The 22,237-nt window shown below is 43.0% G+C and overlaps 1 protein-coding gene across 1 annotated transcript in view; it reads right to left on the bottom strand.

Annotated features, from left to right (window-relative positions):
- Positions 1 to 21,845, bottom strand: part of LOC120992026 (zinc finger protein 585A-like) — a 44,326-nt gene extending 22,481 nt beyond the window's left edge. Inside the window, exon 1 of the mRNA XM_040420789.1 lies at positions 20,603 to 21,845. Coding sequence (XP_040276723.1) covers positions 20,603 to 21,824 — 1,222 coding nt within the window. The 5' untranslated portion in view covers positions 21,825 to 21,845. The remainder of the gene's footprint in view (positions 1 to 20,602) is intronic.
- Positions 21,846 to 22,237: the final 392 nt, after the last annotated feature.

Here is a 22,237-nt window from a genome sequence, read left to right as displayed (position 1 = left end):
AGTTTAGGGAACAATTACTGCAAGTGGCTCATGAGATCCCCTTAGCTGGTCACCTGGGAATAACCAAAACAAAGTCCCGGGTGATGCAGAATTTTTTCTGGCCTGGCCTCGGGGCAGATGTCGCCAAGTACTGCAGGTCATGCGACACCTGTCAGCGAGTTGGCAAAGCAGGAGACCGTCACCGAGCTCCATTGAATCCCTTACCGATAATTGATGAACCCTTCAGGAGGGTGGCCGTGGACATCATTGGTCCACTGGCCATCCCCAGCAGTTCGGGTAAACGGTTCATATTAACCCTGGTGGATTACGCGACGCGCTACCCGGAAGCAGTGGCGTTATCCTCCATTAGGGCGGACAAGGTTGCAGACGCCCTGCTGGGGATCTTCACGAGAGTGGAGTTCCCAGCTGAGCTTCTCAGCGACCAAGGACCTCAGTTTATGTCTGAACTAATGCAGGGGCTCTGTAGGAAAATACAGGTGAACCATATCGTAGCCAGCCCTTACCACCCACAAACAAACGGCCGCTGTGAGCGCTTCAACGGGACGTTGAAGCAGATGCTGAAGACGTTCGTGGAGGCGCAAGGGACGGACTGGGAACGATATCTACCTCACCTGCTATTTGCCTACAGAGAGGTTCCCCAGGCGTCAACCGGGTTTTCGCCCTTCGAACTCCTGTACGGTCGACGAGTAAGAGGTCCCCTAGACCTAATCAGAGAGTCTTGGGAAGGCAAGGTTGCCGGAACGGAAGTCTCTGTAGTAGACTATGTCCTCAGGTTCCGAGACAAAATGGAGTCGCTTGTAGGTCTGGTACAGGAGAATATGGTGCAGGCCCAAAGCAAACAGAAGCAGTGGTATAACCGCACTGCCCGAGAGAGAATCTACCAGGAGGGGCAGAAGGTCTATGTCCTGCTGCCGATGCGGCAAAACAAACTGCAAGCTGCATGGGAAGGGCCGTACCCCATTGTCAAACGTCTGAGTAAGGTAAATTATGTGGTGGGCCATGGAGAGGGAGGTAGGAGACAGAAGACGTTTCACGTCAACATGCTCAAGGAGCATCACGAGAGAACGCCACATGTTATGCCGGTTTGCAGCCTGCCCGAAAGGGAGGAGGCCGACCCCCTACTAGATCTGCTAGCTGACACTCGAGAGTTGGAGGTGGACTTAACCCTCAACCCTCAACTCTCGTCCCAGCAGAGATCTCAGCTCTTAGAAGTGTTGACGGCTCACCGTGACACTTTTACAGGGAAACCCGGGAGAACACACCTTGCAGTCCATCATGTGGACACAGGTACACATGCTCCCACAAAGCAGTCCGCCTACCGAGTCTCAATGGAGGTCCAGGCAGACCTCAGGAGGGAGATCGAAGAGATGAAGCAGCTCGGGGTCATTCAGAAATCCCACAGCGCTTGGGCCTCACCGGTGGTTCTGGTCCCGAAGAAAGATCAGACAACCAGGTTCTGTGTGGATTATCGGAAACTGAATGCCATCACAACCTCGGATGCTTACCCCATGCCCAGGATTGATGAACTGTTAGATAAGTTGGCAGGAGCCAGCTACCTGACAATCATGGACCTGAGCAGGGGGTATGGCAGATTCCCCTGACCTCGGAGGCTCAGGAGAAGTCGGCCTTCATCACCCCTTTCGGCTTACACGAATTTACTGTAATGCCGTTTGGGATGAAGAATGCGCCAGCCACCTTTCAAAGGCTTGTGAATGACTTGCTGGAAGGACTAGAAGAATGTGCTGTCGCCTATTTAGACGACATTGCCGTGTATAGCCCCACGTGGAAGGAGCACCTGGTGCACCTGTCGCAAGTATTGGACAAACTTGCTGCGGCTGGACTAACTGTTAAGCCTAGCAAGTGCCAGCTGGGCATGAATGAGGTCACTTACTTAGGCCACAGAGTAGGAGCAGGCACACTGGGGCCTGAAATAGAGAAGGTGGAAGCCATTACGAGATGGCCAACACCCCTCACCAAGAAACAGGTCATGTCTTTCTTGGGAACGGCCGGGTACTATAGGAAGTTCATCCCGAACTATAGCACCCTGGCCAAGCCTCTGACAGACTTGACCAAGAAGAAGCTGCCCAGGATGGTGTCATGGACGCCGGAATGCGAGCAAGGCTTCCAGGCCCTGAAGGATGCACTAGCCAGTTCTCCTGTGCTTCAGGCCCCAGATTTCACTCGGAAGTTTGTGGTCCACACGGATGCTTCCGCCTTTGGTCTGGGTGCAGTCCTGAGTCAGGTGAACCAGGCCGGGGAGGAGCATCCTGTACTATACCTGAGCCGTAAGTTACTGGCCAGGGAGACCAGCTACTCCACAATAGAGAAGGAGTGTTTAGCTATTGTGTGGTCCCTGCAAAAGCTACAACACTACCTGTATGGACGCAATTTCACAGTGATCACCGATCACAATCCCCTCAGCTGGTTGGCACGTCTCGCAGGAGACAATGCGAAACTGCTGAGATGGAGCCTGATTTTGCAGCAGTACAACTTCACCGTGCAGCACAGAAAAGGTAGTTTACATGGAAATGCCGACGGGTTGTCACGGCAGGGAGAATCGGCCGGAGACGGCTGGGTTGCTGTAGAATAGGCTTGTGGCCATTTCCCCAGGCAACCTTTTAAAAGAGGGAGGTGTGCCGGCATACATACATCATTCCTCTGGGTAGCCATTTTGTATGCTTCTGGCCTATGTAAAAGAACAGTGAACTCTCATCTTCCTGAAGCCTGGGTCAAGTATGATATAGATGGACACTTTTATTACCACTACTCTGTGAGGCCGGCTATAAAAGGTCATAAAGGCTATACCAGGCCCAGCTCATCCTGTCCTATAAGATAAAGATCAGCTCGCTGTCAAGCCTGGCTGGAGCGTGACGTCATTAATTTCCAGGTCTGGTTTGAGGAGAGCTAATAGCCCTTAATTAGCTCTGGGCATAAAACCAGTCCACTTTCATATTTCAGTTATGAATCAACTTATGCCCTTTCTGACACCAGATCCAGGCTCTACAGAGTATTGTGGTTAATTGGGTATCAAATATGACCAGAGGATGTGATTCTGTAGCTCACCTATGGGTGGTAGAAGAACTACAGGTCCCAGCATTACCGTGTGTGGTCCCATTCTGTATGTAAATAAATAAGGATAGCAAATATGTATTCTGTATAAAAATATGCCGATGTATCAGGGAGAGACAGGCTTAAGTATAATCCTCATTGTAGAAACTGAACTTTATGGGGTCATAAAACCCTTGGAGGCCAATCCCTAGGCTTCACAGTCACTCTGCTGCCATTGGCTGACAGGAGTAAGTCTCCTGCCCATGGGAGAGTTTATAAAAATCTGTGCACAAGGACAGAGGAGAGAGACCCATGGAACATCACCAGACACTTAATTGGACATTGATGGCATATCCCTGTAGCAGAAGAACTTTGAGGGTCTCCCCTGATACATACTGAACGGGGTTTGCAAGGATTCAAAAAGGACATATGAACGACCATCTGAAACCCCCCAGAGAAACTAAGTATTCTTTCATCTTTTTCCCTTTCATTTGAACTGTCGTGATTATTTATATTGTTATTATTATTCTGTAGATTTATAGTAATTTTCATTAGATTTGTATGCACTGCTTTTTACCTCTTATTAAAGATTATAAAATCTAAGTGGCCAAGTCTTCCATATTCTAAGCTGCTGAACAACGTACCTTGCCTTTGAAGAGACATTACCAGGTAGTTAGTTAAAATTGCATTTAGGAATTGTAGCTGGGGGTGATTGACTGCGGTTGGTCAGTAAGTGATATCCGGTTCATCCACTGATCTGTGTGATAGTGAATGACCCGGATAGTCGGCTCGTGGACCGGGAACCCACGTGGTGGCAGTTACCGAAGTGTAGTGGGGGGGTGTTAGTCGGATGGTAATACCCCGGCCACGTGAGGTCTCTGTGTGTGCGCAGACTCCGTCACAGACCACTACGTTAGAGCTGTGGGATCTGGAGCGATCGGATCCATAGTTTGTGACAGCCACCTTTTGCTTTGATTACTGCTTTGCACACTCTTGGCATTCTCTTGATGAGCTTCAACAGGTAGTCCCCTGAAATGGTCTTCCAACAGTCTTGAAGGAGTTCCCAGAGATGCTTAGCACTTGTTGGCCCTTTTGCCTTCACTCTGCGGTCCAGCTCACCCCAAACCATCTCGATTGGGTTCAGGTCCGGTGACTGTGGAGGCCAGGTCATCTGGTGCAGCACCCCATCACTCTCCTTCATGGTCAAATAGCCTTTACTTTCAAAGTTTTCTAAATTTTTCGGCTGACTGACTGACCTTCATTTCTTCATTTCAGCGAGGGAGGAGAAGGGGCTGGGGTCACTGTATTCTATTGCACCGGCTCAATGTACTAATGGAATCTACTGTAACTGCAGGCAATGTTTAACTATAGATATGTTCAATCCAGCAGCCTGTACTTATGATCATAGCAGGCAGGAGGCTGGGCGGGCGGGCACTGGCAGCATAACTTCCTACGTCACGTGCCTGCTCCGCCCACTTTATAAATGAAGCAGGCGGCGCAGGCAGTTACGCTGCCAGTGCCCGCCCGCCCAGCCTCCTGCCTGCTATGATCGTAAGTACAGGCTGCTGGATCGAACATATCTATAGTTAAACATTGTCTGCCTGCAGTTACAGTAGATACCATTAGTACAGTGAGTAGGGCCCTGTGCAATAGAATACAGTGACTGCACTGGGCCCCCGCTGCCATTTAAAAACTAGTGTAGATGCCAGCCCCCACCCCCTGTATTGGGGGTCATTCACAGTGGCTGACACTGTTATGGGGGGGGGGGGGGAATCTGTGGATATCAAATAGCATAAGATGCTATTTATCTGTCATCCACAGATCCCCCCATAGCAGTGTCATGCTAACCCTGGACCCTCAGATTAAAAGTCTGATGCTCTACCGACTGAGCTATCCGGGCTCTCTGTCATCTAACACTCCTCTATTTCTTGTTACGGTGCTCAGCGGTAATTGTGGTAATAGTAAAATGGAAATGACCACGGCACTCGTTTTATAGTTGAATTAATAATGCTAGATACACATGATTTGCACTGGGGAGAATCTTCAGATATATGTACCCTTGACTCATTTGAATGAGTTGGGAAGAAAATGATCTTATTGAAAACCAGACTATGGTAAGGTCTCCATGACTGAATCAGAGAGGCCTCTAGATAGTTATAGAGGCTGGTCAACCTTCAGGCTGTGAGACTGAAGTTCTTCAGGTCTTGGCAGAGTTCAGTGCCCTAGGCCAGTGATGGGCAAACTGCGGCTCTCCAGCTGTTGTAAAACTACAAATCCCATCATCCCCTGCTGTAGGCTGATAGCTGTAGGCAGACTGGGCATACTGGGAGTTGTAGTTTTACAACAGCTGGAGAGCCGCATTTTGCCCATCCCTGCCCTAGGCCCACACGATCTATAGTGGAGGAAATTTCCAGTTACAACCTTGATTCATATGAATGAGTTGGTAAACATGACTTTTTGGTAAATTAAATATTAGGGTTAAAGTCCTGTTTTTGGTGTATATATATATACACATTCCATGCAGCACCAGAAAAATATAGAGACTGCCATAAAGTAAGACATTTGCCATAGGGAGGTTCCAATCACATTGGAACCGCCCAATGAGACATACCTTAGTATTGAGGGCATCTTGTTTGCTGGATGGCTTAGGCCAAATAAGCAAGGCCGCAATAATATACGCGGTTCTCAGTGTGTACGGTGGGTGCCGCCGTGCGTCTGACATCAGCGCGCCACTGTGCGAGACGCCACAGATCGCGTGACGTCATCGCGCATGCACGGATGGCAGAAGAACGCTAGTGAGGGCACTGGAAATGCACTTAGTGGGAAATGCATAGGAAAATAGAAGTGGTAACATAACTTGGTTCAGAATTATCATATATTGCTTAGTGATGCATAAATATGTATGGCACAACAATATGGGGAAAATTATAAATGGCAGTTAGACTTTAACCTAAAAACACTATATCCTGATGGGTTGTGCATAGATTATGTCAAGTACGGCAATGTAAAGGATATACAGTTGCAAGAAAAAGTATGTGAACCCTTTGGAATTATATGGATTTCTGCACAAATTGGTCATAAAATGTGATCTGATCTTCATCTAAGTCACAACAATAGACAATCACAGTCTGCTTAAACTAATAACACACAAAGAATTAAATGTTACCATGTATTTATTGAACACACCATGTAAACATTCACAGTGCAGGTGGAAAAAGTATGTGAACCCCTAGACTAATGACATCTCCAAGAGCTAATTGGAGTGAGGTGTCAGCCAACTGGAGTCCAATCAATGAGATGAGATTGGAGGTGTTGGTTACAGCTGCCCTGCCCTATAAAAAACACACACCAGTTCTGGGTTTGCTTTTCACAAGAAGCATTGCCTGATGTGAATGATGCCTCGCACAAAAGAGCTCTCAGAAGACCTACGATTAAGAATTGTTGACTTGCATAAAGCTGGAAAGGGTTATAAAAGTATCTCCAAAAGCCTTGCTGTTCATTAGTCCACGGTAAGACAAATTGTCTATAAATGGAGAAAGTTCAGCACTGCTGCTACTCTCCCTAGGAGTGGCCATCCTGTAAAGATGACTGCAAGAGCACAGCGCAGACTGCTCAATGAGGTGAAGAAGAATCCTAGAGTGTCAGCTAAAGACTTACAAAAGTCTCTGGCATATGCTAACATCCCTGCGAATCTACGATACGTAAAACACTAATCAAGGATGGATTTCATGGGAGGATACCACAGAGGAAGCCATTGCTGTCCAAAAAAAACATTGCTGCACGTTTACAGTTTGCACAAGAGCACCTGGATGTTCCACAGCAGTACTGGCAAAATATTCTGTGGACAGATGAAACCAAAGTTGAGTTGTTTGGAAGAAACACACAACACTATGTGTGGAGAATAAGAGGCACAGCACACCAACATCAAAACCTCATCCCAACTGTGAAGTATGGTGGTGGGGGCATCAGGGTTTGGGGCTGCTTTGCTGCGTCAGGGCCTGGACGGATTGCTATCATCAAAGGAAAAATGAATTCCCAAGTTTATCAAGACATTTTGCAGGAGAACTTAAAGCCATCTGTCCACCAGCTGAAGCTCAACCGAAGATGGGTGCTGCAACAGGACAACGACCCAAAGCATAGAAGTAAAGCAACAACAGAATGGCTTGAACAGAAGAAAATACGCCTTCTGGAGTAGCCCAGTCAGAGTCCTGACCTCAACCCGATTGAGATGCTGTGGCATGACCTCAAGAAAGCGATTCACTCCAGACATCCCAAGAATATTGCTGAACTGAAACAGTTCTGTAAAGAGGAATGGTCAAGAATTACTCCTGACCGTTGTGCACGTCTGATCTGCAACTACAGGAAACGTTTGGTTGAAGTTATTGCTGCCAAAGGAGGTTCAACCAGTTATTAAATCCAAGGGTTCACATACTTTTTCCACCTGCACTGTGAATGTTTACATGGTGTGTTCAATAAAAACATGATAACATTTAATTCTTTGTGTGTTATTAGTTTAAGCAGACTGTGATTGTCTATTGTTGTGATTTAGATGAAGATCAGATCACATTTTATGACCAATTTGTGCAGAAATACATATCATTCCAAAGGGTTCACATACTTTTTCTTGCAACTGTATATGGAGATATAAGAGCATGGCTAGGCAACTATATATACATATATCAGGCTTGTTGTACTATATGATATTACATATCATTACATACAAATAGATCTTACTATACTATATGATGTCACGTACTATCTGTCATGGTTGGACTTTAGGAGTCATTTTGTCTGTAGGGAGTAGAAGGAATAGAAGAATAAATGCAGTACATCATTTTATCATCAAACAAATGTACAAAATATGTAGATGTAATTACAATTGAGTCCACAATGATCACAGTAGTGTAATATTAGTCCATATGTAGCAAAGTGAGGTATTATAAGTAAGGTTTTATACAACACAAAAATCTAAATCTCTGTTCATCCCATATGGTGACAGAGTATTCAGTTCAAAGACCCAGAAGGATTTACGTTGTTTAAGACGTGCAATCCGGTTGCCTCCTCTTCTTGCCATGGGTACGTATTCCAAGACTTGAAATCGAAGTTGGTTAATTTGGTGCTTTGCGGAAATGAAGTGGCATGGAATAGGTAGTTCTATTTTTTGGCATCAAATGTCGGATTTATGTTTCGAGATGCGGTCCCGTACGTTCTGAATAGTCTCGCCCACATATGCTAAGCCGCACGGGCATTTGATCAAGTACACCACAAAAGAGGAATTGCATGTGTATAGGTCTCTGGAGTAGCACACTTTGCCTGAATGTGGATGTATAATTCTGTTTCCTTTGATCACATTGGTGCATTGGGCACAGTTAAGGCAAGGGTACGTGCCTGTTTTTTTGGTGCTAGGGTAGTTTGTGTTAGTCTAGGTTTAAGTGGACTTATATCAGCGTATACTAATTTGTCTTTTAAGTTTGCTGGTCTTTTGTAGCACATGCGGACAGGGTATTGGAATTCTGTAACACTTGGGTAGGATTGTTGGAGAATGGACCAGTGTTTTTTAACCACTTGCCATCTGGGCCATTTGCCCCCTTCCTGACCAGGCCTAATTTAGCAAAACTGACATATCTCACTTTATGTGGTATTAACTTTGGAACGCCTTTACTTATCCAAGTCATTCAGAGACTGTTTTCTTGTGACATATTGTACTTCATGATAGTCATAAATTTGAGTCAATATATTTCACCTTTATTTATGAAAAAATCCCAAATTTACCAAAAATTTTGAAAAATTCGCAATTTTCTAAATTTCAATTTCTCTGCTTTTAATTACTTAACATATGTCTACTTTATGTTGGCATCATTTTGGAAATGTAATTTTATTTTTTTAGGACATTAGAAGGCTTAGAAGTTTAGAAGCAATTCTTCAAATTTTTAAGAAAATTGCCAAAACCCACTTTTTAAGGACCAGTTCAGGTCTGAAGTCACTTTGTGGGGCCTACATAGTGGATACCCCCATAAATGACCCCATTGTAGAAACTACACCCCTCAAGTTACTTAAAACCGATTTTACAAACTTTGTTAACCCTTTAGGCGTTCCACAAGAATTAAAGGAAAATGGAGATCAAATTTTAAATTTCACTTTTTTGGCAGATTTTCCATTTTAATCCAATTTCTTCTTTAACACATCGATGGTTAACAGCCAAACAAAACTCAATATTTATTACCCAGATTCTGCGGTTTACAGAAACACCCCACATGTGGTCGTAAACTGCTGTATGGGCACACGGCAGGGCGCAGAAGGAAAGGAACTCCACATGGTTTTTAGATGCCATGTCCCATTTGAAGCCCCCTGATGCACCCTTACAGTAGAAACTCCCAAGAAGTGATCCCATTTTGGAAACTAGGGGATAAGGTGCCAGTTTAATTGCTACTATTTTTGGGTACATATGATTTTTTAATCATTCATTATAACACTTTATGGGGCAAGGTGACCAAAAAATTGGTTGTTTTAGCACAGTTTCTATTTATTTTTACAGCGTTCACATGAGGGGTTCAGTCAAGTGACATTTTTATAGAGCAGATTGTTACGGACGTGGCGATACCTAATATGTATACTTTTTCTTATTTATTAAAGTTTTACACAATAATAGCATTTTTGAAACAAAAAAATAATGTTTTAATGTGTCCATGTTCTGCGAGCTATAGTTTTTTAATTTTTTGAGAGATTTTCTTATGTTGGGGCTCATTTTTTGCGGGATGAGGTGACGGTTTTATTGGTACCATTTTGTGGGACATACGCGTTTTTGATCACTTGGTGTTGCACTTTTTGTGATGTAAGGTGACAAAAATTGCTCGTTTTATAGAGCTGCAATACCAAATATGTCTATTTTATTATATTTTTTCTATTTTTAACATTTTTTTTTTATTCCTTACTTGGGGAATTTTATTTTTTACATGTGAAACCTTTTTTGACATAATCTATGCACAACCCATCAGGATATAGTGTTTTTAGGTTAAAGTTCAACTGCCATTTATAATTTTCCCCATAATGTTGTGCCATACATATTTATGCATCACTAAGCAATATATGATAATTCTGAACCAAGTTATGTTACTACTTCTATTTTCCTATGCACTTCCCACTAAGTGCATTTCCAGTGCCCTCACTAGCGTTCTTCATGCGCAATGACGTCACGCTTTCTGTGGCACCACGCGCAGTGGCGCGCTGATGTCAGACGCACGGCGGCACCCACAGTACACACTGAGAACCGAGTATATTATTGCAGCCTTGCTTATTTGGCCTAAGCCATCCAGCAAACAAGATGCCCTCAATACTAAGGTATGTCTCATTGCGCGGTTCCAATGTGATTGGAACCTCCCTATGGCAAATGTCTTCCTTTATGGCAGTCTCTATATTTTTCTGGTGCTGCATGGAATGTGTATATATATATATATATATATACACCAAAATCAGGACTTCTATTCTTCTATTATTTAATCTAGAGGCTTACTAATACTTCTTATACTCTGCAGGTCTGACTATATGTAGCAGGAATCTTCTGCAACTTGTGTTACACTGTGACCTCACCTAGACCTATGTTTTTACGTATATACCTACCTTTATGGCTATTAATCTCTTTGAGACTCTTTATATACTGACAGATCTCCTCTGTCCATTATGTTCTATACTCTGTGTACTAAATCTAATAGCCGATTTGCACTATGTACCCTGACATATATTATTAATATCTGGGAATATTGTTTTCCTATGTATGTATCCTCATATGTACCGTATTTCTTATTTTGCCTCAGGCCGTGAACAAGGTCTTGTGATAAGACCGAAACGTTGGCCAGTATTAATTATTACTTCCTGGATGGATAATAAAGAAGCATTATTAATTCAACTATAAAACGAGAGCCGTGGTCATTTCCATTATACTCTGTCATCTAATGACTGCCATCTAAATTCAAACTAATCTAACGCCATAGAGGTGTCGGCCAGCATTGGAATTAAACAAAAAACGGACACTCTATATTGAAAACGTGGGACAAACATAAAACCCCTGTGGCACATAGTGCTAAACATAGATATAACTGCAGAGAACGCATGAGTCCCGCGGAAGTTGGACCAGCTGCGGCTAAAGTGTCCTCTATATTAACATACGGATTATGACTAGAGATGTCCCGAACTATTCGCCGGCGAATAGTTCCCGGCGAACATCGCTTGTTCGCGTTCGCCGCGGCGGGCGAATATATGCGATGTTCGGTCCGCCCCCTATTCGTCATCATTGTGTAAACCTTGACCCTGTACCTCACAGTCAGCAGACACATTCCAGCCAATCAGCAGCAGACCCTCCCTCCCAGACCCTCCCACCTCCTGGACAGCATCCATCTTAGATTCATTCGGAAGCTGCATTCTTAGTGAGAGGAGGGACAGTGCTGCTGCTGATTTAATAGGGAAATCGATAGCTAGGCCAGTGTATTCAGTGTCCACTACAGTCCTGAAGGACTCATCTGATCTCTTCTGTAAGGACAGCACCCCAAAAAGCCCTTTTTAGGGCTAGAACATCAGTCTGCTTTTTATTATTTTTTCCCTGTGTAATCTAATTGCAGTTGCCTGCCAGCGTGTGTGTCAGGCTCACAGCGTATACTGTGCCCACTTGCCCAGTGCCACCACTCATATCTGGTGTCACAGTAGCTTGCATTTAATAAAAATATATATATTTTGGACTGTAATATAATAGCAGTCAGTTGCCGGCACGCGCGTGTGTTTCATGCCCTGCAAGTGCACAGTGTCACCAGCACAACTCATATCTGGTGTCACATTCGATTCCATTTAAAGAAAAACAACAAATTTGACTGTGAATAAATAGCAGTCAGTTGCCTGCACGTGTTTGTGTGTTTAAGGCCCAGCTGCAAGCGCATAGTATCACTTCAGCGCAACTCCTATCTGGTGTCACATTAGATTGCACGCGCAGTGCCCCAAATTTGAAGTAAGAGGACCGACCAAGCATCTTTTTCCATCTCCCGGTTCCTGAAATCGATTCTATATACACGTCCCCTGATAGGGGACGTAACAGGGATTAAACTGATAAGAATAGTACTACTTAACACACAGTACTGTGTTACTTTATGTTGTATTGCTAGAATTGACGAATATAGCACTATATTCTCAATCTTCGTTATATTCTAGCAATACAACCATTAGGAACTCAGATCTAAGTTGTAATCGCAATGCTATTAATACAGGTTATATTAATCGCATTGCGAATTTAACTTACCACACTCTGCGTCAACTACGTAATTTTCCATGGGAGTTTTGCCATGGATCCCCCTCCGGCATGCCACAGTCCAGGTGTTAGTCCCCTTGAAACAACTTTTCCATCACTATTGTGGCCAGAAAGAGTCCCTGTGGATTTTAAAATTCGCCTGTCTATTGAAGTCTATGGCGGTTCGCCCGGTTCACCCGTTCGCGAACATTTGCGAACGGAAAATTTTATGTTCGCGACATCTCTAATTATGACATATCCTGAACGCCGTCTAAACGCCTAACATTTCTTCAGCCGATTGTTTTTAATTTTATGATTGTATATGCGAGAGCTCCGCATTGGGTACCTGGGTCATTCAATTACCGCATAGAATTTGTATGTATTTTAACATAAGTTCTTTCATACAATAATAGTTTTTGTGTATGAATAAATTACGGATCAATAAAACGTAAGTAAACTGTTGAGAGCCAGTCATATTTACTAATATACAAGCATTTTTTAACTGAAGGGTGAACAGTGGGCCAGGCTCCATAATTGTTGGTGAGCTTCCTCAAGCTAGTAATATTTAATTTACCAAAAAGTCATGTTTACCAACTCATTTATATGAATCAAGGTTGTAACTGGAAATTTCCTCCACTATAGATCGTGTGGGCCTAGGGCAGGGATGGGCAAAATGCGGCTCTCCAGCTGTTGTAAAACTACAACTCCCAGTATGCCCAGTCTGCCTACAGCAGGGGATGATGGGATTTGTAGTTTTACAACAGCTGGAGAGCCGCAGTTTGCCCATCACTGGCCTAGGGCACTGAACTCTGCCAAGACCTGAAGAACTTCAGTCTCACAGCCTGAAGGTTGACCAGCCTCTATAACTATCTAGAGGCCTCTCTGATTCAGTCATGGAGACCTTACCATAGTCTGGTTTTCAATAAGGTCATTTTCTTCCCAACTCATTCAAATGAGTCAAGGGTATATATATCTGAAGATTCTCCCCAGTGCAAATCATGTGTATCTAGAGCACTCCGTTTTGCCAGGACCTGGGGAGACTCAACCAGACAGCCACTTTAGCAACCTAGTGACCTCTAAGACATAGTCACGAAGACCTTGTAGTAGCCAGTTACAGGCCTTACACAAGGATCGAGTGAGTCTATTCAGCTTGAATTCTACTCAAGGAGTGGATAGTTCTAAACCACAGATTATCAGCCTCTTAGGCCTCTTTCACACGGGCGTCAAGTTTTTGGCCCGGATAAGATGCGGGTGCGTTGCTGGAAAATGTGCAATTTTTCCACGCGAGTGCAAAACATTGTAATACATTTTGCACGTGCGTGAGAAAAATCGCCATGTTTGGTACCCATACCCGAACTTCTTCACAGAAGTTCGGGTTTGGGATCGGGGTTGTGTAGATTGTATTATTTTCCCTTATAACATGGTTATAAGGGAAAATAATAGCATTCTTAATACAGAATGCTTAATACAATAGGGCTGGAGGGGTTAATTTAAAAAAATAATAATTTAACTCACCTTAGGGCTCTTTCACACCTGCGTTATTGTCTTCCGTCATAGAGTTCCGTCGTCGGGGCTCTATGCCGGAAGAATCCTGATCAGGATTATCCTAATGCATTCTGAATGGAGAGAAATCCGTTCAGGATGCATCAGGATGTCTTCAGTTCCGGAACGGAACGTTTTTTGGCCGGAGAAAATACCGCAGCATGCTGCGCTTTTTGCTCCGGCCAAAAATCCGGAACACTTGCCGCAAGGCCGGATCCGGAATTAATGCCCATTGGAAGGCATTGATCCGGATCCGGCCTTAAGCTAAACGTCGTTTCGGCACATTGCCGGAGCCGACATTTAGCTTTTTCTGAATGGTTACCATGGCTGCCAGGACGCTAAAGTCCTGGCAGCCATGGTAAGTGTAGCGGGGAGCGGGGGAGCAGTGTACTTACCGTCCGTGCGGCTCCCCAGGCGCTCCAGAGTGACGTCAGGGCGCCCCAAGCGCATGGATCACGTGATCGCATGGATCACGTCATCCATGCGCATGGGGCGCTCTGACGTCATTCTGGAGCGCCCGGGGAGCCGCACGGACTGTAAGTATACCGCTCCCCCGCTCCTACTATGGCAACCAGGACTTTAATAGCGTCCTGGGTGCCATAGTAACACTGAAAGCATTTGGAAGACGGTTCCGTCTTCAAATGCTTTCAGTACACTTGCGTTTTTCCGGATCCGGCGGGCACCTCCGGCAACGGAAGTGCTTGCCGGATCCCAACAACGCAAGTGTGAAAGAGGCCTTAATCCACTTGTTTGCGCAGCCCGACTTCTCTTCTGTCTTCTTCTTTGAGGAATAGGACCTTTGATGACGTCACTGCGCTCATCACATGGTACATCACATGATCTTTTACCATGGTGATTGATCATGTGACAGACCATGTGACGAGCGTAGTGACGTCACCACAGGTCCTTTTCCTGGGCACAGGAAAGATGAAGACAGAAGAGAAGCCGGGCTGCGCGAACAAATGGATTAAGGTGAGCTAAATTATTTATTAATTTTTTTTAACCCCTCCAGCCCTATTGTACTATGCATTCTGTATTAAGAATGCTATTATTTTCCCTTATAACCATGTTATAAGGTAAAATAATAAAGATCTGGTCCCCATCCCCATAGTCTCCTAGCAACCGTGCGTGAAAATCGCACCGCATCCGCACTTGCTTGCAGATGCTTGTGATTTTCACGCAGCCCCATTCACTTCTATGGGGCCTGCGTTGCGTGGAAAACGCACAAAGAGGAGATTTTCACGCAACGCACAAGTGATGCGTGAAAATCACTGCTCATCTGCACAGCCCTATAGAAATGAATGGGTCCGGATTCAGTGGGGGTGCAATGCGTTCACCTCACGCATTGCACCCGCGCGGAAATCTCGCCCGTGTGAAAGGGGCCTTAGGCTTCCTGAAGAAACACTTTCAAAAAGGCCTGAGTGTATTGACCTAAAAAGTCCTTGAAAAGGTTCCTGAAAAGTTTGCTAAGATGTGGCTTTCCATTGTAAGAATCTGTGTCAAAATAGGACTTGCCCTTAGTCCTTAATGTTTTAAGATCATTCTTCTCACTTTAAATTTCGGGATGAGGTCTGACATACAGACCTAGCCCAAAGAGCTTAGTTCCAAAGGGAAATCCTAGTTTTGTCATCAGTTGATCTGTACAGTCGTGGCCAAAAGTTTTGAGAATTACATAGATATTGGAAAAGTTGCTGCTTAAGTTTTTATAATAGCAATTTGCATATAATCCAGAATGTTATGAAGAGTGATCAGATGAATTGCATAGTCCTTCTTTGCCATGAAAATTAACTTAATCCCAAAAAAACCTTTCCACTGCATTTTCAGGAAAGAGGTTCAATTCTTGTTAAGAAGGCTTCAGGGCGTCCAAGAAAGTCCAGCAAGCGTCAGGATCGTCTCCTAAAGAGGATTCAGCTGCAGGATCGGAGTGCCACCAGTGCAGAGCTTGCTCAGGAATGGCAGCAGGCAGGTGTGAGCGCATCTGCACGCACAGTGAGGCGAAGACTTTTGGAAGATGGCCTGGTGTCAAGAGGGCCAGCAAAGAAGCCACTTCTCTCCAAAAAAAACATCAGGGACAGATTGATCTTCTGCAGAAAGTATGGTGAATGGACTGCTGAGGACTGGGACAAAGTCATATTCTCCGATGAAGCCTCTTTCCGATTGTTTGGGGCATCAGGAAAAAGGCTTGTCCGGAGAAGAAAAGGTGAGCACTACCATCAGTCCTGTGTCATGCCAACAGTAAAGCATCCTGAGACCATTCATGTGTGGGGTTGCTTCTCATCCAAGGGAGTGGGCTCACTCACAATTTTGCCCAAAAACACAGCCATGAATAAAGAATGGTACCAAACCACCCTCCAACCGCAACTTCTTCCAACAATCCAACAACAGTTTGGTGAAGAACAATGCATTTTCCAGCACGATAAAAGCCTTTGAAACGTATGAAGTGCGTGTAATTATATTTCACTACATCACAGAAACAACTGAAACAAAGATCTAAAAGCAGTTTAGCAGCAACCTTTGTGAAAACTAATATTTGTGTCATTCTCAAAACTTTTGGCCACGACTGTACTTCCGATTCCTCCCTGACAAGGTATTTTGCTAATGGTATTAAAAGACTTTACTCCAAAGGATTGTTCTTTGGTTCTCCTCCTTCCACTCTCTGTTATGAGCTTTCCTCTAATGAGGAATATAATCTCCATTCCTTAGACCTTTCCGGATGTCCTGAGATCTATTTAGCCTGCAGGAAAAGAGATCAGGAAGGTTGAGAACAATAAGCTTAAGAGCCGCCATACGTACCCTGGATAGATATGTTATGGCTGTTATTAGACTTGATCACTTTGTTCAGAATTTGAATCTGCCTAATTCATTTCTAGCCCCTATTAGAGCAGTGTCCACGTATTGGGCTGATGAAGTCTGACCCTGCTAGATTAGAGTTATGCAAGTAGTATGGAGCTTGCACTGTCTGTTATATTTATAGTTCTCAGGGAGACTACTCTGTGGCTGTCTATTTGAGTTCCACAACATGGGAGGGCCCTCCCTATGGGTATAGTGCTTGTTAATTCCCCATTATTGTGCTTCTGGTTGATTCTGTTTTCCCTTAGTCCTAGCAGCACAAACACCCCGCCCTTAGTAAGTTACTTCTTTATCATTAACACAGGGTAGGAGGGGTTAGGTATCCTTATATAGGCTCAGGGGTCTCAAATTCCATCTGTTCTACTAGAACACAGGACCAGAGGGGGCATACAACCCCATTATTGTGCTGCTGTTAAGGGAAAACAGATTAATGTTAGAAATCAAGAATTTTTTAAAGAACCCAAAACCTTTTTATTTTACTTGCTACAGAGCCGTTGAGGGCTTGATTTTTGTAGAACAACGTGTAGTTTTCATTGGTATAATTTTGGGGTACATAACACCTTTTGATTGATGTTTATTCTTTTTGTTTTTGCAACAATTCTTTTTTTTACGGCGTTCACTGTACGGGATAAATTACATGATAATTGTATAGTGCGGGTCATTATTAACACAGTGATACCAAATATGAGATTTTTATATATTTTTTATTTTCTTTTAACCATTTAAGTCCTACAGGATGACTATAATAGCCAATATTTTGCTTGCTTCTAAAATACATTGCACTAGTCCTTTAGTAAAAGTCCTTTAGTGCAATGTATTTTAATGTCAGTGTTATACTGACATTGACTCGCAGGCTTCCCCAGAGAGGTGCAGCATGCTGGGAAACGCTGGAGGCACACTAGGCCCCGGCCTGCCTGCATTGATAATGGCATCTCATTTGCAGGGTGCTGATGGGATAAGGGGAGTCTGCTCCCTCTGTAACCGCTTACATGCCACAGGCGCTATTGCCCACGTTAAACAGCTTGAATCAGCGCTTCTTCCGGGCCATTAGAACAGTATGTATCAGCCGTGCCCTCGCTGCATGGCAGCCCAGTCTAACGCCTCTTACTGACCACTGTAAAAAGGAGAATGGAGCATTACTATCTTTTGCACCAGGTTATTTTATTCTATGTGCATGTATTCCATCTAAAGTAAATGACAATGTGAATTTATGACATGTATTACACCTGGTTCACCAGTGGATAGAGAGTGCCTGGCCATGTTCTGCATAGGAATGGAATTTACCATTCCATTCCTCCCCCTTTGGTAGAAGTGGGCTAGGCCGACTTCCTGCCAAGGGTGGGGGGTTCAGCTAGTCCAGTCAGTGAAGAGTGAGGAAGAGAGGGGTGTCTGTGGCCCCTCTCCAGTCAGAAGGAGTGTGGAAGCTGCTCATAGAGCACCCACTCCCTGCATATACAGAGAGGGAAAATGGGCCAAGGACACCCTCATCATCATCAAGCCACTATTAGGCCAGTGTTAGCTAAGTGCAGAGATCATCATCTAGTCAGCCTGCCACCGCACCTCCTCCACTGGTGCCAGAAGGAATCTGCACTAAAGCCTGCTGAAAACCAGTAATACAAAACCATACAGTAACAGGTAAGTTAGTTCCTAAACCTAAAACTCCCTATAAAGCAACAATGTACCGTACAAAATAAATGCTATTAATCCATACACCATTTGTGATATTTAACTATTTATGATTATGGATTAATAAAAGTTGTTTTGTATGATATATTGTGGCTCTATTATTTGTAGGTTTATTGCACTGGGTATCAAAGTATCAATCAGTTTGGTTGGATAATGTCAGTTTTTCAATACTAAGCTGCACAAATTAGGAGAAGTTCCGATTAGGCACATGTACAACACAGCGCACGCCATGTTCTCACCAGCAGCTGCACATAGAGAAGGACGGAGAGCGTCAGGGAGGGTGGAAAATCACTGACACATCCGAGGGGAGCGTTCCTCTTGCTTCTGATGATACAGCCAGCAGCACAGAGGAACACGGGGTTAATATGACCCATCAACCCCAATATTGCCATTATGTGAGATATATGACAGAGTAACTTATTATTAATGTGAGGCATTGACCACGTGGTGTTATTATTTTAGTACCTCCTTATGCCTCACATTAGTAAGTAACCCCATTGTCTACCTCCTCATATAATGGGCAACATGTGAGGTACATGATGAGGTTATTTACTATGAATATGAGGCACATGGAGTGCCGGTGTGTGTGAAGGCTGCCTGGGGGTCTGATGTAGGCCCCAGACCAGCCTTCAGTAATTTCCAGCAGGCTGCGCCTCTCTGGCACAGCCTGCTGGTCAATGTCAAAATAGCATTGCCATTAAAATGCAATGCACTATAGGGATAATGCATTGCATTTTAAAACGAATCAAAAAGCCCCCCAATGGGATTATTAAGTGGTAAAAAAGTAAAAAAAAAATATATAAAAAATGTATTTAACAAAAAAATCCCATAAAAAAATTACGCTTTTATTTCCATTAAATATACGCTTTTCAATGAAAAAAAATAGCAAAAAAAAAACTCTCCCCATATGTTTGGTATTGCCACGTCCGTAACGACCCGAACTACATAAATATTATGTAAATTACAACCCTACGGTGAATGCAATTTGACCGAATTGCAAAATTTATTCTTAGCTGCCACCGAAAAAACGTAATAACAAGCGATCAAAAAGCACCATTTACTCTAAAAGGATACCAATGACAAATACAAGTCGTCCTGCAAAAATGAAGCCCCCACACAAATCCATAGAAAGAAAAAAGTTATGAGTCTTGGGAAGTGGCAATGCAAAAACATTTTTTTTCTTTTAAACAAAGGGGTTTTATTGCATAAAAGTAGTAAGATGTAAAACAACTATATGTATTTGGTATCACTGTAATCGTACTGACCTAGAGAATAAAGATATTATGTTATTTATACCGAAAAATGAACGCCATAAAATTTATAACGTGAAAATGCAGTGGTAGTATTGCTGTTTTTCCCATCTCCCTCCCAGAAAGAGTTAATAAAAGCTAATCAGAAAGTTATGTGTACCCCAAAATGGTGCCATTAAAAACTACAATTTGTCCCACAGAAAACAAGCCCTCATAAAGCTATATAGACAGAAAAATAAAAAAGTTATAGCTCTTGGAACGAGACGATGAAAAAAGGAAGAAAAACGCTTGGTCAGTAAGGCCCAAAACATGCTGGTAACTAGGGGGCTAAAGAAGTTGTGCAGCAATATATATTGATGACCTATGCTCAGGATAGGTCATCAATAGATCAGTGGTGGTTTGACTCCTGGCACCCCCGCAGATCAGCTGTTTGAAAGGTTGGCGGTGCTCCATGCGAGCTCTGCTTCCTGTTCGTTACACTGCACGTCGTCTCAGAAATCTTGGCAAATCAGAAAATGACAAGAACTCACTCCATTCACTTGAACTAGTGTAACTATTGGTTTATTACTGTAATGTAAATGAAGCAGCGCCCTCATGGAGCACTGCCTCCACTTCAAACAGCTGATCACCAGGGGTGCCAGGAGTTGGGCCCCTGTCTATTTAATATTGATGTCCTATCCTGAGAATAGCTTATCAATATTAAAAGCCCAAACAACCATTTTATCCCTGTTACCCATTATGTGTGCAAAGTATCAGTTTGGTATTCAGTAACGTCAGTAACAATTCAGTAACATTCTTTAATTGGAATCAAAATCAAAGTCTAAATTCTGGAATTGTGATCGTATCCTGTGATTTCTCTCATGACTAACAAGATCTGATTTTTGCGTAAAACATTGCTCACATTCTGAACATGAATATGGCTTCTCTACTCTGTGACTTCTTTGATGTGCAACAAGACTTGGTTTCTGTGTAAAACATTTCCCACATTCTGAACATGTATATGGCTTCTCTCCTGTGTGGATTCTCTGATGATTAACAAAATGTGATTTCACTGTAAAACATTTCCCACATTCTGAACATGAATATGGCTTCTCTCCTGTGTGATATCTCTGATGATTAACAAGATTTGATTTCACTGTAAAACATTTCCCACATTCTGAACACGAATATGGCTTCTCTCCTGTATGACATCTCTGATGTTTAACAAGAATTGATTTCATTGTAAAACATTTCCCACATTCTGAACACGAATATGGCTTCTCTCCTGTGTGACTTCTCTCATGTATAACAAGATTTGATTTAACTGTATAACATTTCCCACATTCTGAACACGAATATGGCTTCTCTCCTGTGTGACTTCTCTCATGTATAACAAGATTTGATTTCCATGTAAAACATTTACCACATTCTGAACATGAATATGGCTTCTCTTCTGTATGATTTCTCTCATGTGAAACAAGATATGTTTTAGCTGTAAAACATTTCCCACATTTTAAACATGAATATGGCCTCTCTCCTGTGTGACTTCTCTGATGAACAACAAATTGTGATTTCACTGTAAAACATTTCCCACATTCTGAACACGAATATGGCTTCTCTCCTGTGTGACATCTTTGATGAATAACAAGGTTTGATTTCACTGCAAAACAGTTCCCACATTCTGAACATGAATATGGCTTCTCTCCTGTGTGACTTCTCTTATGTATAACAAGATTAGATTTTTTTCCAAAACATTTCCCACATTCTAAACACAAATATGGCTTCTCTCCTGTGTGACATCTCTGATGTTTAACAAGAATTGATTTCATTGTAAAACATTTCCCACATTCTGAACACGAATATGGCTTCTCTCCTGTGTGACTTCTCTTATGTATAACAAGATTTGATTTCAGTGTATAACATTTCCCACATTCTGAACATGAATACATTTTATCTCCTTTGTGACTTCTTCGGTGTGTAGAAAGTCCTGAGCTGTTTGTGGATTCTTTACCACAATGTGACCTTTTAATCCTTTTCTGACTTGTACTTGCGGTAATAATCTGTGATTGGTCCGGAGAAGGTTCCTCATAATTAGGAGGATTATATGACAGATCTGTACTGTGAAGACCTGGATGTACATTAAGGGTAATGAGGTTTTCTCCTGAAGAGCGCTGCATGATATCTTCATCTAGTGGTAACATGACATTTTTACATTTCTTACTGGGATTTTCTGTTAAGATAAAAATAAATATTTATTTTAAATAATTTTTTATTTTTTTGCAAACTACAGCATAGACAAACTTATAACATTCCAATTAGGCTGGAAGTCGATCCAGCAGGAAGGAGAAGTGTTCATTCAGTTGGAATCCATTCCTGACTTTGACCAAAAAAACTGCACTTCTGATCCCAGCCTTACAAAGCTTCTATAACTTCCTGACAAAGTCCAGGATTCTGGTTTACACCAGGTCATGACTTTTATTACGTACAGTAAATAATGACTTAACAAAACTAAAAAATTTGAAAAGCCTGACCATGTCTGGAAACGAGCCCTGCTCTCTGCCAACACATTTTGCCTTTCAACGGCAACTAGACATCATTTGAATAAAACAAGGAG

This window comes from Bufo bufo, chromosome 2 (assembly GCF_905171765.1).
Source record: "Bufo bufo chromosome 2, aBufBuf1.1, whole genome shotgun sequence".
NCBI classification, from domain to species: Eukaryota; Metazoa; Chordata; class Amphibia; order Anura; family Bufonidae; genus Bufo; species Bufo bufo.
The sequence above is the reverse complement of the archived record's forward strand: the minus strand, read 5'-3'. Positions and strand labels throughout refer to the sequence as shown.